The sequence below is a fragment of the Trachinotus anak genome, unplaced genomic scaffold, assembly GCF_046630095.1.
Source record: "Trachinotus anak isolate AG129_WGS33_773 ecotype Australia unplaced genomic scaffold, CSIRO_AGI_Tana_v1 ptg000012l, whole genome shotgun sequence".
Lineage (NCBI taxonomy): Eukaryota > Metazoa > Chordata > Actinopteri > Carangiformes > Carangidae > Trachinotus > Trachinotus anak.
The window spans coordinates 4,295,979-4,323,675 of record NW_027273863.1 but is presented as its reverse complement, the minus strand read 5'-3'; the positions used below and the strand labels follow the sequence as shown (position 1 = coordinate 4,323,675).

The 27,697-nt window shown below is 40.9% G+C and overlaps 1 protein-coding gene across 8 annotated transcripts in view; it reads right to left on the bottom strand.

Moving 5' to 3' along the window:
- Positions 1–27,697, bottom strand: part of astn1 (astrotactin 1) — a 415,092-nt gene that overhangs the window by 334,709 nt on the left and 52,686 nt on the right. For all 8 annotated transcript variants that reach the window (XM_071490448.1, XM_071490449.1, XM_071490451.1 and 5 more), the window contains exon 2: positions 2,416–2,597. In XM_071490448.1, the coding sequence (XP_071346549.1) occupies positions 2,416–2,597 (182 nt within the window). The remainder of the gene's footprint in view (positions 1–2,415; positions 2,598–27,697) is intronic.

Genomic DNA, 27,697 nt, shown 5'->3' with positions numbered 1-27,697 from the left:
TAAGCCTACCTGGCCCAGGGTGTGCAGACCTGGGACAAGTTCAACTCAATTTCATGTGTTTGCTAAAAGCATGGTAGCAGTGCTGTAAAACACAGCCCCTGAGACAAATGGAAGGATTTGCTTTTAACTCTGGGATTCAGTAGTCTGATCACAGAATGTGAATACTTACCTAAACAATTCATCAGCTGATCAGACAGCCCTCATGTTACAGATGCTTAGCCTTTCTCACATTTAGAGTTAATATGCATGATTGGTAAAATGTTGTAAGCTTGTGTGAACAGCTCTTAAATGAAAATTGTGTTCTTTCCCATCTGGGTCTTATTTTAATATTTTTTAATTGTACTATTTACTCTGCAATACTGCTTTTTGATGGGACCATCGTTTAGGCCACAAGCATTGGGCTTCCCCTCTCTGTGTCAAGCATGAGTCATGCCAGTGGTAAAATTAAGCAAAAGTATAGCTAATGGTAAAATTAAGCAAAAGTATAGCACTGGCTTTCAGGTGAGGTTCAGGTCTCAAATTTTGCAGTTGACTTCTGTTGATCAGGACTTAAAGAAGCAGGAAGGGGCCAGGTTTTGATCTTAGGTCTGTGCAGAACTCTACTGGGAATGTGACTAGCTCATAAAAGGCACATATTCCCTAGATTCATTTTCCAGGTGCAGACCCCATGTACTTGCCACAGCAGTGCACACACAGTTTTTCTGTGTGGGTGCTTTTGGTTTTACCTCCAAATAAAGTGGATAAATTTATCTGGTTAAAGTGTTCGCATTTTTGTATAAAGTTTAGGCAAAAAAAAACAAAAAAACAAAAAAACAACAATAAAAACAAGAAGTAGTTTGTGAGGCTCTATGACATGACCTGATGACTTGCCTATGTCCTAATATATGTTAACTTATATGCTAAGTTATATTTATAAGACATTCACAAGTGTATACCACTGCTTCTTCTTCTACACTACTAGCTGTGCTGACTGCTGCTCCCATGACATCCAGTGGAGAGAGGTCCAGGTGTGTGTGACAGGTGTGTGCTTGAGCTTAAAAAAAAAAAAAATCTGATAAAGCAGCCTTCACAGGACCCTATTTGTTTCCACAAGGAGCTGAACAAGTGACATGGCTTTAGATTTATAGGTCAGGGCCTCCAACCGGGTGGCAAGCTGCAGCAGGGCCTGGGCATCGCAGTGGCACACCGCTTCCATCTGTTGTCACGGTCTGCTTATATCTGCATGCTAATCCTTCTCTGCCCACACCTTCATGAAAACACCCTGGTGGCAGCGCCACTGCCGCAGCTCTTTCAGGATGAGGAATTAGCAGAGCAGGAAACACAAAGAGCTGGACCTGAAGTTGATGGGATGTGAAATGCAGATAGAGCAGGAAGTAAAAACTGTGACATTAGAGGAAAATCAAAGAGGGCAGACGCTGAACCTCTGCACTGGCTTCCTCATTTCCACAGAAAAATGTTGCCACCACTAAAACCTGTGCACCCACTAGATGGGCTTGATGTTTGCTAATGCATGCAAAACATGCAGAGCATAATCAAGGTCAGTTATTTGTTATCATCTCAAGGTCTCAAGGTCGTTGACATTCAGCAGGCATCGACGCGCTGCTCCCTGCCTCCGCTTAGCAGATGTAGCTGCTGGCAAAAGTCTTCTGAAGCTGACTAATCATTTGTGTATGTAGCTATAATATGCTTTCAATGTCTGAAAATACATATCATCCATCAAAGCAAGATTGTAATGTCTTTGGGCTGGAAAAGGGCACTGGGAGTAGGTGTGGCATATCTAAGATCTAATAAATATACATTTCCTCGGGCAAGAGGAGGAAGCTGTGAGATCTGAGGATTCATTTCCTACTCTGCCAACATAGCAGATAAGGTTTGATACAGTGCAGGCATGCAAAAATCGACATTCTGCAACTGAAATGTGAAACTTTATAAATTCATGTTGCATATAGAATTCCTCCCCGCCTGTCTGCACAGTGTCTCGCTGACATAAAAACAGGGGAAGGGTCTTCATCTATTTTTATGTTTTACTTTACCACCCTCAAATCCATGTCTTTACAATTGTAAGACACCCATACTTCATGTTGAATATGTCCGTTCCCTGTGGCAGGCTGCAGAACAGCCAGCTGGAGTGTATACCATATACAGGGAAACAAAAAGAGGGGTGGAGCGTGTTATCTTATCTCAGAGATGATATCTCTGAAGATGTTTCAGCTTTAGGGGGAAAAAACCCCAACTACACTAAAACGGTTTTATATATTTAAAACTAATATCCATCTTAGGGAAACACAAGTAATAGAAGCTTTTTTTTATCATTTTCATTTTGTAAATTAAATATTTTGTCAAATGAAAATAAATTATAATATAGACATCAAAACTGTTTACAATTTGAGCTGCTTTGTGAACAGGGAGTTTTACCATGACAGAGATGTGCAGGATGCGCAGCTCCTCCTTCGCAGAATCGTTGGCAGGGTCTTCGGTCGGCTCTGGCAGGTTCAGGCTGCCGTCCTGGTGGTGGATGTGAAAGAGGAGAGTGCCATTCTCCAGCCACTGCTGCCTCCAGCGCACCAGAGGAATGTCCTCTGAGTTCCCAGAGATCTCTGCCAGACACAACAGAAAACAAAGGGGGACTAAATGAGAAGCTTTCTGTAGCTGCAACAAAACATTTCCCAGCAGCCACTGCCAACATCATGTTGAAGATCCATCCACTGGAAGTTGAGCAATTTATCAGATGTGGGTTTAAGTTCAAAAAATAAGATTTATAATTGAAAGATAAATCAGTTAATGAATGTGATGTGTTAAATGTCCAGTATTTTGCACCATTCATTCAGTGCTGTTTGTTGTTGCAGTTCTCTCCACCACCACAACCTCATCCTACTGTGTTTTGTTGTTGTTGGTTTAAACATGTTAAGACATAAAAACCATCTCAGTGTAGTTTTACATCTCCTCTCTCAGGCTTCTCTGGAGCTCTAGTAACAACAGTTTGGTGAATCAGAAGGGAGGCTCTGAGTTTCTCTTCTGATTGGCTGACTGTTTTCTGAGTAATCAAATAAAAATATTGCAGATTTCAAGTAAACACTCAGAAATCAAATCTTGCAATGTTGGATGGTGGGTCCAGGTGGGCAGGGCTTGGGGCATGACTTAGAGTGGTGACTCCTTTGTTGTGACATCAGAAAGTTCCAGAATCCTGACGGCTGGTTTTAAGGCTCAGTTTCTGAATACAGGCTGTGTGCATTCCTCTGTGGACTGAGGCTTTGATACTTTCACAGTATTAATATAGAACCTAGACTTGCTTTATAATCAGAAAAGACATGAAGATCTCACACTTTATACAATATGAGACCTTTAATTGTAACAATTTCTTCCAGTTTGTAAGCTGTTGTGATGAGATTTTATTGGACCTGTCAACCTTCTGTGGTCAAGACTGAAATCAGAATCAGAATCAGAATCAGAATCAGAATCAGTTTTATTGCCAAGTATGTTTTCACATACAAGGAATTTTTTCTGGTGATTGGTGCAATTGATCAGCAACAGTGGGGCTCTCTAGCCTTGTTGATGAGGCTAATAGCAGATGGGAAGAAGCTATTTTTGTGGCGAGAGGTTTTGGTCCTGAAGGACCGCAGCCTCCTGCCAGAGGGGAGTGTCTCAAAGAGTTTGTGTCCAGGGTGGGAGGAGTCAGCTACAATCTTCCCTGCACGCCTCAGAGTCCTTGAGGTGTACAGGTCCTGGAGGGACGGAAGATTGCAGCCAATCACCTTCTCAGCAGAGTGGATGATACGCTGCAGTCTGTTATTGTCCCTCTCCGTGGCAGCAGCGTACCAGATGGTGATGGAGGAGGTGAGGATGGACTCAATGATGGAGGTGTAGAAGTTCACCATCATAGTCCTTGGCAGGTTGAACTTCTTCAATTGCCTCAGGAAATACATCCTCTGCTGAGCTTTTTTGATGAGGGAGCTGATGTTTAGCTCCCATTTGAGATCCTGTGTGATGGTGGTTCCCAAGAAGCGAAAATGCTCCACGGTAGCCACGGGGGAGTCACACAGGGTGATGGGGGTGGGTGGGGCTGGGCTCTTCCTGAAGTCCACTATCATTTCCACTGTCTTCAGAGCGTTTAGCTCTAGGTTGTTCTGCCTGCACCAGGTCACCAGACGCTCAGTCTCCCACCTGTAGGCAGACTCATCGCCATCAGAGATGAGTCCAATGAGAGTGGTGTCGTCTGCAAACTTCAGGAGCTTGACAGACTGATGGCTGGAGGTGCAGGTGTTGGTGTACAGGGAGAAGAGCAGAGGAGAAAGAACGCAGCCTTGCGGGGATCCAGTGCTGATGGTCTGGGAGTCAGACACGTGCTTTCCTAGCTTCACGTGCTGCCTCCTGTCAGACAGGAAGTCGGTGATCCACCTGCAGGTGGAGTCAGGCACGCTCAGCTGGGAGAGCTTGTCCTGCAGCAGAGCCGGGATGATGGTGTTGAAGGCAGAGCTGAAGTCCACAAACAGGATCCTGGCATAGGTCCCTGAGGAGTCCAGGTGCTGGAGGATGAAGTGGAGAGCCATGTTGACGGTGTCGTCTACGGACCTGTTGGCTCTGTAGGCGAACTGCAGGGGGTCCAGGAGTGGGTCAGTGATGGATTTGAGGTGGGACAGGACAAGACGCTCAAATGATTTCATGACCACAGAGGTCAGGGCAATGGGTCTATAGTCATTTAGTCCTGTGGGCCTTGGTTTTTTGGGGACAGGGATGATGGTGGAGGATTTGAAGCAGGCTGGCACGTGTCAACATAATATCTCAACAGCTGAAAGAATTTCCATGAATATTGTGACGACCCCTGCCCTGTCCTGCCAATCTGTGTTTTTGTCTGACTGTGTTTCAGATGCCTGGTTGGTGGGGAAGGTATCGTCTGAGCCAACTGGGAACACCTGGGCCCGGGGTTCCCACTCTACAAAGCTGTGGTTGCTGCTGGCGGCCTCTCTCTCCCTCTGTCTCTCTCTCCTTCCCTGCAGGCAGCCACTTGGTTATGCTGTTTTAGCTCCTCTTCAGTTCTTTTTTTATGTTTTGTTTTCAGGCATCTTACAACATTCACACATTATTTCCACATCCTACACTTCTGACTCCACTGAGTGAATGTATTTAAATCTGTTGTTTTAATAAACTACTAAACTGTGTGTTTCCCACATTCAGCACCATGATGAGGTAAAAATGTTCAACACACCAAATACCTGCAAAACGAATGACATTCTCGCCACTGAAGTGCATTATGTGTTTAGTGCTAATTGGCAAATATTAGCATGCTAACACTTAAAGAGTTTTGCAGAGTTTACATCCAGAAATGATGCAACTCTAAAGATACAGAAGAGTAAACAGTGATATAGAGGCAGTGGAACATGACAAACAGTGTGCTGTGTGTCATACCTCAGTTCCTCAGACAATACATTCTGCTCCGAGCTGTTTGAAGTATTAGTGCCGTACACCAAAACACACACTCAGTGCAGAAATGGAAAAAACATTATAAATGCATGACAGAGCTTTATGGGTGAATTTTTCCTTCTGTTATGTAAGTGTGAAGAGCAGCAAAGACACATCAGGCTCATAAGGCAGCAGAACTGAGAGCACTGACTGGGAGACATCATTTGAAACAAAGATCACAGAATGTGCAACCAGGACCAGATACTGAATCCTAACCTCAACTCCACTGTCAGACTGCTGCTGGAAATTTAATGACTCAATGTTCATGAGCAGATTTTCTGGTTTCACTGCACACACAGTCAAACGATGTCTACACATATGTATTAAAAGTGGACTAAGTTAGGTTAAAAAGTGAAGTGTTTTAGACTTGTCGGTTATGTAAAACCCTTTTTCAACATTTTCATGGAATATATTTCAGTGTTAAGAAGGTCAGCACTTTGAAATATAATATTAGAACTGCTGTTGAATCAACACTTATGTGTAAAGCAGAGATATGAGTTCAACCAAATTCAATCTGGCTTCAACCTAGACACGGAGATGCTTTCATAAAGGCGTTTATACAAACCAAAATTAACAAGTATAAGCAGGTTTTTAAACGCGGGTAAACCTGTTAAAAAAGGCGACTGACTCCTTTTACACTGTCTGCCAAGTTTGCCTGAGAGGACAGACACACAACTGGTAGCAATGTCATCACGTGGCCTTACACAGCACACACATACACAGACGCAGATGGAAGAGTGAGCTGCTTGCTGCTGTGCAGGCTGGTGAAATTCATCCATCGCATCTCATCCCCAGGTTGGTGCTGCTGCCGAAGCCTCTGCGTGAGACGTTTCGACCAGTGATCGTGTGCTCACTCGTTCATCACAGAGTGCAGTGTAGCTGCAGTGCTATGCAGCTGACAGGTCTGTTTACAGTGCTTGTGCTCTGAAAAATGTCACAGCATAGAAAAGGGGTAGTAATTAGCGTTTTCACCCAGTTGTCATGTGTACATTACCGCCAATCGCAGCTGGAGCTCATAAATACCCATGGCTCCTGCAGAGTTATTTGACCTGGGAGTGAATGCTTATTGTACCCTCTCCCACTGATGGCAAAAAAAACAGATGTTAATGGGTCCTAGTTGGTTTTTTGACTAGTGTGAAAGGTCTACTAATCCATTCAGTCACTCACAGTTAGTCTGTCTGCCTCCTGACTTACAGATGACACGGACATGTTCTGTTCCACAAGCATTTTCACCAATATAATTATAACTGTCTTTAACAACAACTTCCTGTCCATAAATTTTCCTTTCAGAATAACAGCATTAACAGCAATGTCCATTTACAGTTTTGAGACAGTTGTCACTTTTAATATTGATTTTGAAATATATGACAATAACTTACAGTATCTGAATGTCTAAGTACACTGCACACACCTGTCTATGTGTGACTCTCCCACATGGAATCCAACTCTGAACACTGAGAATATGTCCAGGGCTCTAAGTTTGTTGCACACTCAAACACATGGCTTTATATTCCACCCTTTCTTCTCTAATTTGATCTACCCAGTAGTACAACAATGATCAGAATGATTATTTCCTACATACAGACTGCGGCGAGTGGGCACCATTGCATTTTTCTGCTCGACTGAATGTACAAAACTTAGGTCTAGACTCATTAAGAGGCATCAGACTGAAGAGTCTTAAAGCAGAAGATGAAGTTCAGCATCATGTTTTCCTTTTTAAATCAATATAAGAATACTGAGAGAGGAGTGCAAATGCAACACAAAGTGTCTCATAGCCACATGCATGCAAAAATAAATCAAGACTGTGACAAAGTTACTTTAAAGTCGTGCCCAAACATAAATAAGGAAAGCCAGAAATATGAAACTAATCCAAAGTGAACATTCAAAAAATCTACAAGGCTTTTAAGTGTGTTTTATTCTCTCATAGAAAAAGTATATGGACTACATTCTCACTAGCACATTATTAGTAATATCTTTTTGCATTTGCATTCTTTCAATACTTTTTTTATAGTTTCCATTGTTATTAGCTGGGACCATTAATCCCTCACAAAATTCTAATTAAGAATTTGCACATCACTTCCCGTTTAATGCCACCATTTAAAGTATGGTCCACAGTGCACATTCTTATTCTGTTTATGGATTACTTTGGACAGTCTGCCACTGCAAAAGACTATTACACTAATTGCTAGCATGACCCAGTGCAGTAAACAAATCTATTATCCAGATATAATATGCTAGCTCTACTGGTATACAAGCTATTAAATAATTGAAAGCTCATTTTACACACAGATGTCACAATGAACCTAACAAAGAAGCAAGTAAAAGCACAATGCAGAGCAGAAGGGGATGGTGGTGGGGGTGAACTGACTGAAGGGACACAGTCCATAAGTGAATGTTTCATAATTGATCAAAGTCCGCACTATGTACTGGTTTATTTGTGGAGCGGCGCAGCACGCCGGTGGTTGCAGGGAGAAATCACGGTCTGTAAATAACAATGAGGATTAGACCAGATCAAAAGAAAATCCTAGAACTGAGTGACTCGAGCACCAAGTTAAGGCATTTGTGTTAGCATGGGAGATGAGATGAGGACAGGAACAACATGGAGTGTGAAGCTAGGGGTAGGCAGGAGAGCGGTGCAGAGGTAGAGCATCAAACACTCACAACTTTCAGCTCTCACACCACAAAACCTACTTCTCACTGTAGAGATCTATATATAAACACAGACTACACAACACCATTACAGTAATTACTGCCTAAGATGTATTTGCTTGCAAGATTTTCCTGCTGATCACAGGTTTTTACACACTGAGCAAAAAAAAACTTCAGGAACATGCAACATTGAGCTGCACCACCTTCACACCTGCACAATGTGGTGTCTCAGGTGATTCAGAGCTTTAACGCCTTTTCATCTGCTCTGTCTGCTTCATCTGTGTCTGTAATTCAAGACACAAGGGTCAAGCTCTTGTAATTAGAATAGTGTTGTATTTAGTTAGTTAATGGGGAGGAACCCATTTCACACATTGAGGCCAGTTAACTAGTCACAGCATGATGTCTTCTGTGGCTCTGGAGCAGCTTTGTTAACTATAAGAAAATAACCCTGATGATGTCATTAAGCTTGTCCTTTGAGTTGACACGTTTTAACAGGAAGGCTGCGTTACAAAGAGTTTAAAAAATATGTTTGTTGACCAAAAGTCTTAACATAAGACCCTCCCTGCTTAGGATGTTTAAATCTATCTGATAATGGAAAAGCATAAATCTTAAGAGAAGGCCTTTAATCTTTATCCCAAACATTTATTTCATTCCACATGGGATTAAAAGGTATCATTACGACATCATCTTCAAAGAATCATATTCTACATATATTCAAAGCAAAATGAAAACATCAGTCAAGGCGTTATATGTCTATACACAAATTTCACATAATATATATTTATATATACATTTACCTATTTAGCAGAGGCTTTTATACCAAGTTACTTACAAGTGTGGGACATCACTAGAGCTTTAGTGCAGGTCTAAGTTCTAATTCAATCAGTGCAAGGAGGTCAAGTAAAGAAAATCTAAATACATTATCTGATAAACACAAAGGTACCACTCTTTTAATGTTCACCAAATAAGAGAACAAGTTTGCACTATCACTTGGTACAGATGTGACTGAGGTTCTGATCAGCCTCAGATGATACTGGCATGTTAACATTGTCATTATGAGCATGTTAGCATGCTAATATTAGTATCTAGTTCCAAGCTGTTGGCAGCCTCACAGAGACACTGAGCTGTGGACTTTTAGCCTTGTTATCAAGATAAAGAGCTTTTATTCTTAAGTAGCTAGCTAACTAATATTTTATATGTAAATTTCCGATTCACTCTCTGTGCACCGTGTATGTAAGCACTTACCTGGGCTTAAGTATTCATGGTAAAAGCAGGGATCATTAATATTTTGTGCACACACTGTGGATGCAGAACATTACAGTGCAGCACCTACTGGCACTTCCCTTCATGCTGTGCGAGTGTGCACTACCTTCGTTGTTAGACAGTCCATTATACTGATTACTGGCAACGGAAGCAACTTGCTTGCTGGATAATAGCTGTAACCCATATATAGATTATAACCTGTTTACAAACCAAAACACTTAATGCTTTTACTGTGACACATCAGTGTGTGTGAGTGTGTTTGTAATTGTGAGAGTATAACAATAACTGATGTCCTCATGCCGCAGTGAAGAGGGAGATCCCTCTGCCCATAAATAAGATTTAAGTGTCCCGACTGGTTTTAACCTAAATGCAAATGATGTGCCAGACTGTGACAGGGCACTTTTTAAAAAGTGCTCTCTCTCTCTCCCTGGGGACTAATTTGCCACAAGAGCGGGATTAATGAGACTGCCACCGTTTCTGCACGGGACCACGCATGGTACCAGCAAGCAGAGAGACTGCGAAGGAAGGAAAGAAAGAAAGAAAGAAAGAAAGAAAGAAAGAAAGAAAAAAAGAAAGAGAAAAGGGTGGGGAGGAACACCAATTCAAAAGGGATGAAGGGAGCGGTGGAGAGGCAGAGAAAGAAAAGAGAAAGTGGCCACCCACCAGCATTAAGATGGATCAAAGTAATCTGATTACGCTACGTTATTAGTGTTGCTCCCTTGAATACTGATTCGCTGAACCATTTACTTTAAAGGAGTTTCAATTCCTTTATAATTAAAATGACGTAGTATCTGTCACCAGCATTTTAAAATCTTTAATCCAAGCATAAACAAACAGGCAGTTCTACCACGAAGATCCCAGCACAAAGCAGTTTTCCATCCCATAAGCGATTGACAGAGACTGCCACAGTGTGACAGATTAGCAAGAATTCAGAGTGTGTCTAGTGGCTGTCACAAGTTTGCTTATGTGTATGTAGGTAAATCGTATTTTGCATTAAAATGAGATGACAAATTCGGTAAAATTGTGTTCTTTCTGTCTCCAAGTCATGAGTCTCAAGGACCTCTGCTTATCCAAGCAAGACTGATATAATTAGAAAATCATCAGAGGGGATTTAAGAATTTAAAAAAATGAATGTGATTCTTACTGTCGCAAGATTAATGCATCAGGATGGAAATAAACAAATTACAGTAAAATAGTCTGGTGCGGTTTCAGGCTGGGCTTTTTTTTTTTTTTTTTGGGAGAACTCAGCGATGTAACGCTGTCGGATTTTAGCACCCAGCAGGGACGTTTTGTTCTGTCCCAGGCAGTAACGTCATAGTGAAGTGTCAACAGTGGAATAAAATCATTCATCCTATTGCAGAGTGTTTCTGGATAGCACGAGGGGCACAGAGTCAAACTGGAACTGCAGCAGATTCATGCTCTACCTCTGGGATCCTTCAGGCTACAGCTAACTTACTGCTAATGATGTCTACAGCTTGCCTTCATGCTACTGCCACTACAACTATATATGAACTGGTCAGTTCCCCTAAAACACATGGTGAAACCTGGTCCTGGTTTACAATCAGCATTCTTAGATCAATGAGTGTCTACTCCAGTACTCGCTGTTAGAATCTGACCCAGTTGTGATTTTATCAAAGTTAAACAGTGAATGATTTATCATCATTAAAAAAAAACTACAGCTCTCGAGCAGTATTTCCAGACAGGCAGTCATTATTTTTGGAATTCACAATTACAAGCTAATAGATATGAAGTCTCCAGTTGAACTTTGAACTTTGTGTTACATGTACTAGATACAGTAGCTTCAGAAAATATTCACTTTATTGTGTTGTTGCTTTTAAATTTTAAATTTTATAATTTTTTTTCTACACTGGTTAAGCCATAATGACAATGAGAAATATGTTTTTAGACTTTTTTTTAGTACTAATTAAAAATCCCTCTAAAACCAGTTTTTTCTTTTTTTTTACATTTCTCTTTGTGTTCAGAAACAAACTAGATGCATAATTAGTGAAATTGGGGTGAAGGGTTTATCTTCAACTCTAGACAGAGCCAGGCTGTTTCTCTTAATGCAAGGCCAAGCTAACTACGTCTTGACCTCAGCTCAGCAGTTTGCTTTTGAAGTATACTAGTAAGCTACAAAGCAGAGCAAAGCACAAAGAAAGTGGAGAAGCCACACAGAGCAGTATAATATAAAAGGTCCCATATTGTATGACGTGAGACTTCCATGTCTTTATAAATCAGGTCTAGGCTCTATATTAATACTGTGTAAGTATCAAAGTGTGCAATCCAAAGAGAAATGCACAGTCTGTATTCAGAAACTGAGCCTTAAAACCAGCCGTCAGGATTGCTGTAACTTTGTGATGTCACAACTAAGCAGTCACCACTCTCAGCCATGCCTCAAGCCCCGCCCACCTGGACCCACCGTCCAACCTTGCAGGACTTGGTTTCTTAGAGTGTTCTGCTATATTTTTATTTGATCACTCATAAAACAGTCAGCCACCAGGGGAGAGGTTCAGAGCCTCTCTTTTGATTGGCTCACCAACCTGTTGTTGCTAAAGCTCCAGAGAGAAGGGTGAGAGAGGACATGATGTAATACTACACTGGCTTTTGCTTTAAAAATGCACAAATATTTCTCATTATGAAAATCAAAACGTCAAATAAAACACCATTAATGTGTAAAATATTGGACCTTTAAAAAAAATTACAAATGGGGGTGATACTCACCTCCTGTCTCCCGACACCAAGATAAGGCTCCACTGCAGTAATTGTCTTTTACCTACATGTAAAGTGGAAATGTATTGAATTGTGTAGGTTGGCATCTACTGCGTGTCACCCCTGTGTGCCTGCACTTCAGCATATATCTGACCAATTTCATGATGTAACACAAATCATGAAGGAATGTCATGCCAAACATCGACCTTCATATAGACTTGTTTAATTTGTTCTCATAAAATATGTGGACGTGTGATCTCAGCTTTTTACAGTAGAAGGTCATGGGAACTTATCAGGATACAAACATTTGACTTGTGTTTTGAAGGCAACTAGAAGTTTAGATAAATAGAACAGAGAAAAAAATGGCAGTTCATGTAATGTCAGTGGCTGAGAAAGAAAAAAAATCATTATTACATTTTTTTAAAAACATTTGGGTGTTACTCTGTACAGTTTCACTGACAGTGATGTTCCAACCATTTCCCTGATGTCCAGCATCACATAAATGCATCATTTCATGTTTGTACAACATGGTGAAATATGGTGATTTCTTCTGTAACTGAAAAGAAGTGGCGGATCGTATACAGCATATATTTATACTGTTTGTGTGTGGTATTGAAATAGGACACAGCCTCAGTTTACTTGCTCAAAAGCCTCTCTTTACTATTCGTAAATATTTGAGCTTTCACTTTATGAGTTGGTACTTTATGATATTCTGAATAATCTCATATCCTGTGCAGACGAATCTAAAATAAAAAAAGCTGAGATGTGGTGATAAAACAATATGGGCTATATTGTGGCTTTCCCTACTGAGTGACGGTTTTCGGGATCCATTTAAGCTTGGTTTCCATGACGATATATTTAGATTGTCCCATCCCTGCCACACATGCAAACAAACGTATGCAGGATACATTCATATTGACAGTGTATCGCAAATAAGGCTCAGCCACATCTCGTTTCTCGCTTTTACAACCTGAGTATAATTTTTGTATGATTAACAGATGATGTAAAAGAGACAAACACATTGTGCAAAGGTCACAGAACACTTTAAGATAATCATATATCCACTCAATATAAACAGCCTAAAGGTTTCATTGTGTAAAAATTGTCCTATAACCCTCTGTCATGGCTAAAAAGCTGTTTTTATTTTAAGTGGATACTTCACAGCCCCCTCAGAAATCAGGCTCACTTTGGTGTAGTTAGAGGACAGGCTTGAAGGACGACCTTCATGTGTTCACAATGGAATAATGATCTGGAAATTAGTACCCTGTCTCTCCCTCATACACTTCCTCTCTCTGAGCCGCCGGCCTCTCAGCTGGAGAATGCTGTGGTCTCTTTAATAGTCGTTTATTGATGCTAAGTTTGGAGAATTCAGAATCAACAGCTCCAAAGTAATTTCTGCTTATCGCCATGCCCTCTGGTGCCCGTGCTCTGTGATGATTGTGATCGTTGTCTTAGCGGAGAAGAATTTAGAGAGAGAATACACATTTGGTATAACAACCTCTCAGCTCCAACTAAAGCAGCATTTTCTGGTGATGTGTGGGATTTAGAGGGGTTTTTTTATGATACAGTGGAGGTTTGTGTATTTGTACATTATGTATTTATACATGTATTTGACATCACTAGGACTGTACATTGTGTCTACACACATCCCATACACAAATGTAATATATATATATATATATATATATATATATATATGAAACCTATTAGAAATTAAAAGAAATTCAAAATTGTGTATGATTATTTTTTCTTATATTGTATACATGTATATATACATATCCAGAGGATGTATATATGTGATAATAACTTAAGTGACAATATATGGCTACATCACTCATATATATATATACAATAGAAATAAAAAGGTGTTATATCTGATAACACCTTTTTATTTCCATGCAGCAATTTAGATTTTTTTGAACTGTCCATTGTGAGGCTGACGTTGCAATTATACATAGGGGCAAAATAATGACTTGAGAAAGTAAGAAAAAATGAGGACTTACAGTGGCTTCAGGAAGTATTCCAACGCCTGAACACTTTATTGTGTTGAAGATTTAATTTCACAGAGATACAATTAAAATTGTTGCTCGTGAATCTGCCACCATTGACCTATAATGACCTATAATAACCTAATCAAGTTTTAGAAGTTTCTGCAAAGTTATTAAAAATCAAACATTATTATAGTTCCTTTACAAAACTACTCAGACCCTGCACTGTGGCACTCCACATTGTGGTGTATCCTCTTTGATTGAATTTTCCTTCAGATAGGCCTTTAGTCCACCCGTGGCAAACTGAATTCACTGAGTATAAGGCATGCAACAGCTTGCTTGGAGATTCCCAAACAGCATTAAAGGACAAAGAGCGTGAGAAAAAATATTCTCTTTTCTGATGAGACAAAAACTGTGTGGGTTCTCTGGGCAGAGTTTTATGACTAACACCATCCCTACGGTGAATGATGGTGGTGGCAGCATCATCCTGTGAGGGTGCTTCTCAGCAGCAGGGACAAGGAATTGAGGGAAAATCTCAGAGTGCCACTTTACAGCTGTATTTTTCTCACCATCAACAAGGGCTGAACGACATGCAAAAAAAAAAAAAAAAGAAATGATACTGCAATTATTTTGACACGTGTTTGTGATATGAGTCACGACAATGATCATTTTCGCATTTCACTTTTACCGAAAAAAAATATAGAAATGATGATGATGTGATTTTTGCTGGTTTTTGCACCAAACAAGTATGTTCCCTTACATCTGAAGCATATGATTTGTAAGCCGGGGCATCTCTGTAGCACCACAATGATTAATTTATGGTATGTTTTGACACATTATCAAAAAATACAGCTCATCTGATTTGGATATTGCTTTTGGCCATGCTGTGATTTTGATAATATTTTGGTGAATTGTGCAGCCCTACTGTCAACTATTGAGATGAAAAGACCAAGAGCAATGCATTTATCCATCTGTCAATACTTGGATGTAAACATTAACGGTCTCAGTCATTTCCAGCAGCTGAACATTGTAGTTTTTAGCAGAGTGCTTTATTTGGGGACTATTTTCTGTCATAGATTAACACTAAATGTATGCCCTAGGAACAATTTACAGCAGCAGAATGGTGTGTACACATGTCACCATGTGTCTGTGTGGCTCACTGATGTGTTTTTAATAGATTATGGACAACAGTGAAGCTCATGGCACAGGAGGAAAAGATGTATCATGCACTGGATACACTTGCAACTCATCAGGAGGATAGTTTCATTTTTGCTTTCAGTTCTGGTCGTGATGAAAAATACAGACTATCACCAGTTTTATCATTTAAAAGTTGGATGTCAGTAAAAGAGCAAATGCAAATGCTGCTCTGCAATGATAAAAGAAGCAAAAAGTTCAATTATGCTGAGCCCAGCTGTCTCTGGAGACTTCATTCACTGCCGTTTTCACTTTTACATTTCAATTTGTAACTTCCTGTTAGCAGATAAGTGCTAATACCCGACCAGAATTTAATTCAGGCATATAAGGTGAATCTATAAAGCATCTGAGTTAGAGCTAATGGGATGTTCTCCTCTGGTCCAGCCACATGGTGGGATTAAGTTCCAAAAAGACAGATGTGTTTTTTTTAAGTGAAATCTTGTTCTCTGTTCTTAGGCATGCAGGTATTGTGTGTTATTAGTACGGTAAACAACAACAACATGGTGACAGCCAACACAAGAGGCAGAGTACAAGTCTGTTTAAAATTTTAGAATGCCCGAACGGCTGGGAGTTTAATGTGATGATATCGACAGGGGCATTCACAAGTAATGAGACGGGCAAACAGATCTGTTTAAGGGAGATCAGGAGCTAAACAACAGTCTGAGAGGAAGGCTGTTTTCCGAGGCCTGTTTGCCCAGTGGGAGTGGAGAGATGGGGGAAGGAGCCCATATGGCCTGGGAGCTGTGTGCTTGTACGAGGATTTAACAGCAGCAGAGGTGCGTGTGTGTGCACGCGTGTGTGTGTGTGTGTGTGTGTGTGTGTGTGTGTGTGTGTGTGTGTGTGGTGGTAAGAGGGGTGAAAGCTGAAGCTATTCTGCTCACATCCTCATGCAGTGTCAGGGGAGGCTGCCCTCTCTTACCTCTCCTCTCACAGTCATAGCTTCTTGTTAGAGTGAGGAGGGGAGATAGTAAAGAGGGAGGGGTGGTGGGGGGGCATTAAAATCGAAGGTGTAATGGGATGAGTAGATAGGGAGAGCGGTGGAGAAGAGGTTGGATGGGATGAAGAGGCAGAGAGAAAGAACAACATGAGAAAGATACAGATTTTGCTGTTTGAACTGAGGTCTAATCTAAATTCAAACTTCAGGGTACGAACCCACCACCGCTGCTACAACCACACACACACACACACACACACAAGTTCCCAGAACTCTGAACTTCACGGGCTTCACACCAGCAGCCCAAATATGTCGAGAATCCTTATCAAAGACCTCCTTACCACCACCTCCACCACCCACAACACAGTCAGCAAAGCAGGGGCTGCCAATACAAAACACTGCAAGCGCATGTGGAAAAACTTCTACAGCACTTTCATCAGCATGATGACTCTGGATATTTCCCAGAAACCAAGGAGTAAACACCAAGATTGGAGACAAACATTGATGGCTGTACTAAAATGATCCTGAGGTTCATGAATAAAACACTTTGGTGGGTGACACCAAAAAAGCAAAAGAGAGATTTTAAAGGAGAAAACAGACATTCCTCATCATATTTGTCTAGCACTAACATGGCTGGTTTGTATTTTTGTGTTTCAGCATCCCCAGTACTGTATGCAAGGAGTGCATGGGCTAAAAACAAAAGGTAGGTGTAGAATAAAACCTGCAGTCACAGACAGAAATAAAAGCCCCCATGTCCCCAGGGAACGCTTGTGGGCTTGTTTTTAGGTGTTCGTCATCCGGCCTTGCCAATTTTCTACATGAATGAGAGTAGGAAACAGCGCAATCAATCAAAGTCAGTGCCTTTCCTAACAGGCTCCCCAACACAGGAATCCACATATTAATCAAGACAGCCGGCAAATGGTAATCTGTGCTAGTTTGAGAAGTTCTTCTTTCAAAATTTCATGTCCGATGATTACATATGGAACACAAAGTGTAGACGACAGGTTGAACAGTCCACTTCAAGGTGAGCCGAGATCACAGGAGGTTCTGGCAGCCGCTGATGTGAAATACAAGGAGCGCTCAGTTTGATGAGATTCAACAAGACTGACCCCCACTTGGCCATGATTAGAAATTCCACTCGCGGAAAAGTCTCACACCCTGCAGAGTTTCTGTGAATGTGATCACGCAGATGAATCCCATTTAAAAAGCGAGGCAGACCAGGATGGATCGTATTGTTGCCGAGATTGGAAGTTTCAAAAATGGTTTCGACAGCTTGCTAAGCTGTTCAAATGAAAGGCAGTGAGGCGTAATGCATCACTGTATGTAGAGGCAAACAAAGTGAAGCTGGGACTGCTAACTCTGCAGCTATAGCCGTGTTTGCTACTTTTAAGCCTGGGCTACAGAGTGGAAAAAGTAGCTACTTACCACTGCAAAAACCCAGACTCCACTGATGTGCACAGGTGGAAATTACACACGCTTTCTTTGAGCTTATGTAACCCATCTGTTCTCTGCTCTGAGATGTTTCTGACAAATTACACTTTTAAGAAGAATCTTGTCTTTGATTACATTATGCTAAAAAGAACAACACGTCTTCTTCTTTTGTTGCAGGTTGCAGTCGGCCTTGTTAATATTAACATTACTGGGAGCGCTCTTCCATAGGTGTACGATGACAGTGTGACGTGAGCTAGCATGCAATACTAAGACCCTGAAGATGAAGCAGCTAAATGGATTTCACCCGTCATTTATTATTATTATAATAAACTATTATAATATTATTATTTCCACCTGTGCTTTTCCTACTGTGAGGTGTCAAAATGTGTTTGGTGAAAAAGGCCTAGTCTGAGATGCGGTCAAAATAAGCAGCAACTTCCAGGGCTGAAAAATGAAGCCAACTTTGAAGAGCCAGAAACTGCAGTTCCTCAAATGACCACTTGAGTCTGGCTCCAAAACTTTACAACAGAAATAAACATGTTTACAGCCTGGTACAAAAAGCAGTTTTGGTCTCTATAGCTAATTTCCTCCTCCATGAAGCCTGCAGGGGGGGTGCATTTTTATACAAATCACCTGCTTACATTTTATTAAGACTTAAAGTTATGCATTATTGTTAGCTTGGCTGCTTTAAGTGTCAGGTGGGTGAGCGTATCCTTGCCACAAACCAGTATGCACCAACGTCTGGGCTCCACACGAACCCCACCTCTTTGCCCATTTTTGGATTAGCCGGGAGTTAGGCGGAGTCAGGTGCTGCCAAGATGGCGATGGCTGAGCAGCCCACTCTGAGCTTTAAAACCACTTTTCAGAAACCTCTGGGTGATGTCATAGAGGCTACGTCCATCTTTATTTACAGTATATGGTTTATGATTGGTTGGTAAACTTTTTTTGGTTACCTGAACAAATACGTGTTGAAAAATTTGATACATGCTCAATAGTTACAGCCCTTTATGTTTCTTCAGGTGGTGCCTCTCAGGTATTCTGAAGCCATGTCAAATCTTTTATTTCACATGTGCAGAAACAGAGAACAAGATGCATTTTGGAGATAATACTGACCATCAAAGGTAGGACAATTATGCTACATTATTTTGTCAAGAAGACTCCCATGGCTGTGAATGGAACATATTTCCCCGTCTTCTACGAACAAATAACTGCTGCATCAACCTGCAGCACAAATTCAAGTGTCGCCTCCACGTAGAATGGGATTAACGAAGCAGGCATTCAAACATGACCACCGCTCTCCTGTAATGCAGTTGTCTCATCTCCATGTTGACTTAATTCAACATGCACATCAGCCCTCACAGAGAAGGCACGCGCGGTGCAATGGACCAAACAAACACCAAAGCCATTTGCCATCCTGAGACGAATACCAATTACGATTTCTGTTATGTCTCATTGGCTTCCCCATTTGTTCTTCTGCGGAGCCACAGACATGGAAAGCAGCTTAATCTCCATGTATAAGAGATGAAGAAGTATACGTTGATGGTGGAAAAGATCTTTATCCCCATTTCACTCACATCCTCACTCAGTCAGCTTTCATATGCTGCTCATACTTCATGCACTGTATTGTACTCTCTAGCAGATGTAGTTTCAAGTTTTCTTGTTTTTTCACAGGGGTCCCTCAAGGTAACACTTGAAGACACTTTTCCACATAATATTGAGCACATAGAAGTACAGGGGTCCTTTCGCTGTATTCTTAATAAGCGAGTGCACGATTTTATGGCACTACTCGGGTGTATTTTAAACCATCTACCTGTTAAAGGATGTGGAATATTTTATAATGACATGCTCTGCCAATTTACCTGTCCATTTTTCATCAGGCCAAATTACATGAGCCCTACAGGCCTATTTGAGGAGGAAAAAGTTGAAATGAGACTGCCTCCCAAGTCACCTTGACTCGTTTAGCATGGTGTTACATGGGGATTGCTTTGCAATCCCAACAGCCAATTTAGCATGCCTGCCAAGCAACACAAGGACCTCAGCACTGCGTGAGCACCTAGCTGTTTCTCATCATGTTGCAGAGCGTATACAGTATGAGCAAAAAGCTCGTGCTTCAGTGATGTTGGCAGTTTTGCCAATAAACTGCTGAATGAAAAGTTGTGTATAATATTATGAACAAACTTACACTCCACTGTAACTAAATGCTTTGTCAAATTTATTCTCCTTTTTAATGAGAAAGTGAAGTTAAGAAAGCCAAAAGCTTAGCACATTAAGATACTTGGTTCCATATCTAACATTTTCTTTGTCATTTTCTTTTGAATTTTCACCACACAGACTGATTCCTGCCCACTGGGGGCCAAAAGCACATACCATTCACGTAGCATTCAAGTTGAGCTTGCACCAAGTAACCACATCAAGACATGAAAATGTTTCTGATTTCTTCCAAGTGAGCTGCGGTACGGTGTATCAGACCAAAAACAGCCATGCATTAAAACTGAAAAGTCCAATCTCCGTGTACGTGCACTGGAGGCTTCAAGTTCCCATATCATACTGCTCTGAAAATCTGCACTTATCCTTCTTCAGAGCCGAGTCAAACAGATCCTGACTTCTCTCTTCTCATGATCGATTTTGTTGCAACAGGATGGGCTCAAATTAGGGTCAATACGATTTCAAGCTTGTAAAGTGAGATTAATAAATAATGCCAAAGTTAGTAGTTGTAAATCAACCTTTGTAAACCTGTGAAATAAATCTGCATGAGGAGTTCAAGTTCATCCATGTAGAAAAGATTTCCTTTTGTGAATGTGCACAGACACAAAACTGTGAAAAACTCAGTCACACCGTGTGTGAACCTTACGTAACAAAACAAAAAGCAGTGTCAAAATTCATATTTGTAAGTTCAAGGTCACACACAGTGTGGGAAGTTTGGGCGCTGAGTTTTACACACAGTTTTCTGCTTTGTATCTGTGCACAAATGTTTACAAAAGCACTTTGACATTGTCTTTCTTTAAATCGACACACTATCATTTGTAGGGTTGTCACGATACCAGAATTTCAGTAGTCGATACCAATATCTGTGATTTTCATGATTCTCGATACTAATTCGATACCACGATTAAAAAAAAAACAAAACAGAACCAATGTACTTTTAAATTCACAAATTTTTTGAAAACTGCTTTAAACTGTCAAGTATTTAATACCACTATAAAAACAAGCAATACTGTGCTTTATGGTAATAAATAACAACAATATTCAACTATTTACATTCAAAAAAGAACAGCAGTGGCATGGAGCCTTCAAGTATATAAAACAAACAATATTCTTCTTCTTATAAATATGCAAATAAATAACAAAACAACAGTGGTGTGGAGCCTGATCACACATAACTAAAACCTCTAATACCAGGCACTGTTTGCATGTCAGTATTGGTTGGTATGTTGGTATCATATTGGTACCGGAAGTATCGGTTCTTGTGACAACCCTAATCATTTGTTTATAGATTCTTTTCTCACAGTCTCACTAAATGTGTAGGCAGTGGATGCTTGCTGTCAGTGGTTCAGTCAGGGCTGCATGATGTGTAAAATCCCTCCTTCGTGGAAATGGAGTTATAACAAGGTGCACAAAAAGGTTAAGTAAGTTCAAAGGTAACACAGAGGTGATGACCCTTCAGTCATAGCAGTCATGTAAACTGTGGTGTGAACAATTACATCTGCAGCAGCTTCCAGGACTGTTGTGGCTCAAGGTGTCTGGCTGGCTTTGGCTGCCTCGTAGAGTCAGTCAATCTAGAGTTTGTGCTTATGAGGGGGATAGACTGAAAAACCCTGTTCACTGATCTGAGGTCAGTTTGTGTTTGTGAGGTCGTGGAGGTCGACTGAGCAGTGTGCGAATTCTGCTTTATTAACCCTTTCTGCAGACATCAGGCTGATGTCTTGTCAGCACAAACAGATTAATTAGTGAGCAGACTCTCAGTCTCTACCCTGTCTGAAGTGAGGGATCATTAAAGTGTGCTGTGCTCAGTTGAAGCCAGGCTTGGACTGATAATCTGTGCAACCGGGCAAATGCCCAGTGGGCCGGTCCACATTTGGGCCGGTAGCCTCTGATTTTTTTTATGCAAATGCGAAATTTTTAAGTTATTTATTTCTCTAGGCTACATAGGCTATGTTCAGCGGCCCATGAATGGCCCCGCAGCCCGTCAAATTCAGTTGCATCCATTTGGCTTAGGGGGTTGCACAGGCCAATATACCTTATTTGCCTCTTCAGGTCAGGTTTAGAAGCAGGTGTGTGTTACGATCGCGCCCCCTACCCCCACCCCTTAAGTGGATCGGCCCATGCAGCCGCTATGTGTATGGGAAAAATTTACAGTAATAGAGTATTGGAGTGAAGGATAATGAGAAAATAAATTATGGACGACAGAGGCTCCAAAAAGAGGAAAAGGGGATCGAAGAAGGTCCGCGAGAAAAAGCAAAAAGCCCTACAGGCTGACGCTGCCAAATCTTTAAGCCTACATTGTAGCTTATGTTTTGGTTCAGTTTTTCAAGTGCTGCTACAACATGACTCACATTGAGCAGTCGGTCCAGTGGTGGGCTGGTCCAGAGGGAAAATTGCCAGGGCCGAATTTTGTTCCCAGTCCGACCCTGGTTGCAGCATCTGCATATGACAGTCCATGTGCAGCCGTATGGGAAAGAATTGTATTTATTTATTTATTTATATTTAAATATGAAGAATGATGACGCCTTTCTAAATGGTGCAGTTGTTTTATCATTTTTGTTGAACTGTTTTACAATAACAAAATAAAAATGATACAGATGTATCATGTTTTAGTTGTTCTACATTTGCAGAGGAAAATAAATCTTTGGTTTTACAACCGTGAAATGTGTTGACAATTTAGCCTGTAAAATGCACTTTACAGTGCACGCAGTTTTATATTCAAGGAAATAAGAGTATCGCTCACTTAGTGAAGGTAGAAGGAATTCAATTTAATTTAATTTAATTCTAAGAAACTCAGAATCTGTCTGATGAATCATCAAGAACTGAATCAAATCTAATCAAAATGAATCGATTCTGGACTTGAATCAAACTGGATCAAATCAGGAGATGAGAGGCGATCTCCAGCCCTAATACACAATAACATCAGTCAGTCAGTGTTGCTGTAACTGATAGAAATTATGAAAATAAGATCGGGACCAGGCAGCTGAGGCTAATAGGCACACATGGGGAACCGTGACACCACAACAATTCAAGCTAATTACAACCGATAGAGAGAAAGAAACTGTCTGACTTCCAGCAGGGCAGGAAGACACTGCCCAGTGACATGTACTGTACCTGCAGAGGTCAGGAGATCTAACACTGCTGACGATTTTGTTCAAACTAGACAGTGTCATAATAATGTCCCATTTACTGTAGAGGTGGGCCACACAGCTGAAAGTAGTGTGACAAAATGAATAAGACTGTGTTCAAAATCTGTTCAGATCTGCTGTTACATCAGACAAACCTTGAATAAAATTTACATGACTTCATTAATTGAGTCAGCTAATAATCAGAATTCAGTAACTCCTCTTGAATACTGAACTGTGTATCCTGACAGAATCTCTGACCCTTGTGCAGATGCTTCAAGCTACAGTCTCTCCACTCCGTGTTATCTCACTCCAGTAAAACACAAAGACATGAGAAAAGCATTGCAATTTGTATAATCCATGACTCTGAAGTCAGTTGAGCCCCCTCACTGCATTTAGGCATGACCGTCCACTGGAATGTTGGCTTTAGACAAAACATCAATGCCGAATGGATCGAATAACAATGTAAGCTGTTGAGTGTGGCGGGCAACACACTCAAACATAAAGGCCCCACATTCCTAATACCAATAACAAAAGCACTGCAGCTTTTAACACATATCGACTGCATTACATAAAAGAATTCGCAGTCAAAGCTTGTCTTATTTTCACAGACAGTGCAAAACTTTTTTTTTTTTTTTCCCCATAATTGATTCATGTAAAGTTTCCTGCAAAATGCTATTCAGCATTCACACATATCTCTACAGAGAGAGGCTGGTTAGACGGGTGTGATTTAGTACTGCACTTCCAAAAAGTTAGGATATTTACATATCCACATTACAGATAAGTAAAAAAAAAAAAAAAAAAAAAAACATTGGTCAATATCATTGCAGCTGAGGCCAAAACATCCTGACTTTCAGACTGCATTTACACCTGACATGAATAGACGATCTGTATCTGGGTATCATATCTGGATGAGGCACACATATTAATGTAGGTGTAAATGCATGCAGAACACTGTCATCAGATATCAGACAGGTGTAAGTGCATTTTGTTCAGTATGACCACTTTCTTTAAGGTCCCATATTTTACACTTCTTCTGTTTTATTTGAAGTGAAGTATTGAAGTATCAAGAACCATCTCAATGTAGTTTTACATCTCCTCTCTCAGGCTTCTCTCTGGAGCTCTTGCAACAACAGGTTGGTGAGAGAGGCTCAGAGGCTCAGAGCCTCTCTTCTGACTGGCTGACTGTTTTTAGAGTCCTTCACCTGTTAGCTCAGGCTGCTTGGCAGAAATTACAAGTAGTAGCAGTGTCAAAGTCTTCTTTACAAAAAGTGATTTAAATATGAATAACACTCAAGCATGGCATTGTTTCTGCCAGCCCTACCTAAGGCATTTTCATACTGAAATGACAAAGCACGCAGAATTTAAATAACGAGATAATGCTTCTTTATACTAAGTCTAAATGCAAAGAGCTATGGATCAGATAATGTGTCCAGGTACAGGTCACATGCCGTGGAGTTTTCTTATCTACAAAGTTTCTGTTAACAGAAGTTCAAAGTTTGAAATCTGCATTGTTTCCTTTCATGTTCACTTTATGACTGAGATAATTCACTCTTTGTTTAATATTTAAATAAGATTTAATAAGATTAATCGGTAATGAAAGCCGGAGAGAAATGGCGTCACTTGTGTCCTTGTGCACAAGCCCAGCAATAAACAAAACAGTAACCCACATGTAAAGACACTGCTCCAACGTGCTGTTCGTGGTCAGACCCTCCAATCTGTACCTTCAATACCACTGCTATCTTAAGTATTGTTTTCTTATTTTATAGGCTCACATTTACACTCCAAGAGTCTAAGGTCTTATACATAAGGATGCAGGGAAAAGCCTAACTGAGAGAGAACTACTCCAATCCAGATCTAGACAAGGACATAGAGGTAAGAACACGTGACAATGACCAAGCTGAAGTGACCAATAAAATCTTTACACATATGGATTTAGACTACAGTTTAGCCATATTTAGCCAAGGTATTGAAGAGCGTTGCAACCATGTGATACCTCAGAGTATATACGCCCTGTAGGACCAGACATCTTTGAAATTAGTGTGACATTACTCTAATTCACATGCTGTCTTTGTACTGCTAATTTCTCCTTGGCGCCAAAGTTACAACAAATACTTCTGCCTGAGACATGTGAACTCTGGGTGATCATCTTCTCCAGCTCACAAGAGTTCAACCACAAATGGGGCTTTGGTTCCTGATACTGATCGTCAATCTGACATTTGCTATAGTAAAATTCAATAGCATCTTTCCTGATAACTAATGTCTTTCAAAGTCTTTGGCCCCAGTTTGTAATGCAGGCTTTTGTTATAAAATCAACAGTTGTACAGAGAGAGGGCAGGATTTCTCATTGTCTGTCCCTCCCCTGATTTTCCCCTCCGCTGTAGGATTCTTCTATAACTTCTATCTTCTGCTGATATAAAGTTGTTTTCAGGAAGTATAAACACAAATTGTGTGACTTTTATATCGCAGTGGAAATGCAGTGTGCAGTCAGTGTCTTTTGAGAGTCCAAGCGGCGTGTGTTAAATGTGGGAAACTTGTTTGCCTGTGTAATCAGGTTGGTAAATTAGCACTAAACGCCCTGAGAGGCGGGAATGACAATCTGTCAGAGCGCTGCAGTCTGACCAGCTGCAACTGGCTTACACTTGGGCTGTCGCTGCCGCTGTTGTGGCTGCTGCTGCGGCGAACTCCCGACATGCTGGGGCTTATCTGGGGCACACAGGAGGCACAACAATGAACTTATCACCATCCAGCCACTTGGCGGGATGTAGCTGCAACCCAGCCGCGCTGCTCTGACCACGAGCCGGCTCCGGTTCATTGATCATACACACCAGCGGAACCTAATCTTGGGACAGTGAGCCTTTCAAACTGCAGGCTCCAGCTTTGGACAGAGAAAGGGCAGGAAAAAAAAAAGAAAGAGAAGTTTTATCAGGTAATATAAAAAGATACTGTTGAAAAAAAACTGGAGAGAAAGAAGTTCAATAACTTAGCAGGGACCGCCACAACCTGCATGTCAACTAGTTTCCAGGATTTTGATTGAAGCTCTGCACAAGCCCGAAGCAGGGCTTTTCTATTCCTCCTTCTTTCTTTGTTGGTGAATCGGTTACACTGCCACCAGAATGCATAAAAGTTTTCGTAGGGAGGGTTTCATCGAAGGTCAGGAAAAAAAAAAAAATTCTCTTTTTGGGACAAAAGTCTAAAACAAACAAAGATGATTCTCAGTCTATTTGTTGGCCGTTACGCTTTGAAAGCAGCAACAAAAATGAGGTGTCAGAGTGAAAATGAAGAGACGCTATCCTATACAGTCAATTTCTAAAGCGTGCAATGTGATTTCACGTGCAGAATAACAAAATAGGAGGGTTACCTTAATACCCAGACAAATGCATTACGCTCTGACACAGTTACTGTCACTGATATTAGATATTTCACGGCCACTGCAAACAGTACAGAGAAATCATTCAGGTTGTGTATAAGAAACATCACAGCCTTTTAAACCTGATGCAATGTGATTTTTGGGCCCAATATCCTCCCTGTCCTCTGTGTCTGGGTTTCTACAATCAATTAAGCTATGGGAGCGATCCTACTTTGATGCATGCCATGTATACTTGCATACTTACATCCCCAGTCGTTTCCCATTTTCAAAGATAGCCCTATTATCTAAGCCTCTTGTACTTTCCCACTGACTGATTCTTCACATTTTTTTTCCCATCATGCCTGACTCCCTGTGTCCTGTCTAGAGGAAAGATCGGAGTGATCATCACATCAAATGGAACACGGCGGCTTGCCCCTCGCAATCTCGATATCTGGAGAAAATTGAAGGTGATTTTCAATAACTGCACTGACGAGCAGAAATAGGCGGATCAGAGTCATTCTCTCCATCTGACAGGCTGCTATAAGAGAGACGATCTGACATCCTCTGTGTTTCAAGTGGATCATAGCTCCGTTTACGCCTCCTGCTTTAAGAGCATTTTTACAGGGTTGGACGTGATGGCTACGGTGGTGCATGTGTGAAATGTGTTCTGATAGGAATCTTATGACAGCAGTCTTCTTTGCATTTAAAGTCAGATAGAATGTGTTCCTTGTGAGGCTTTGGACCAAAGTCAAGATAAGGATAGGAATCTTTCACTTTTTCCACTAAATAAACTGCTGTGGCTGTGGGGGAGTTGTCAAAGAAAACCTGCTGGAAGAACAAAACACATGAACATTACATCTTACTTAAAGGCCCCATATTGTATAAAGTGAGATTTACATGTCTTTTTTGATTATAAAGCAGGTCTAATTTCTATATTAATACTGTGAAAGTATCAAAGCTCCAAGTCAAGTCCACCGAAAAATGCACACAGTCTGTATTCAGAAACTGACTCTTAAAAACAAGCCGTCAGGACTTCTGTCACTTTGTGATGTCACAACAAAGCAGTCACCGCTCTCAGTCATGGCCCAAGCCCGGCAGACCTGGCTCACTGACTATTGTTGCCAGAGCTTCAGAGAGACTATGTGGTTTTTAGTACTGAAAACCACAAATATATCTTCTAATGAATATCAAAACTATCGTGAAATAAAATATCTGGAAAGTGTGAAATATGGGATCTTTAAACCAAAAACAACAAAACCACAGAAGGAGTAGGTTGCAGTGGTGGAGAAAGCTGCAGCAACAAACAACACTGAATAAATGATAGTAGAATAGAATGATAGTAAGAAGTGTCTTCCCTTTGCAGCTGCATGAATATGATTGGATGCTATTAGTCACC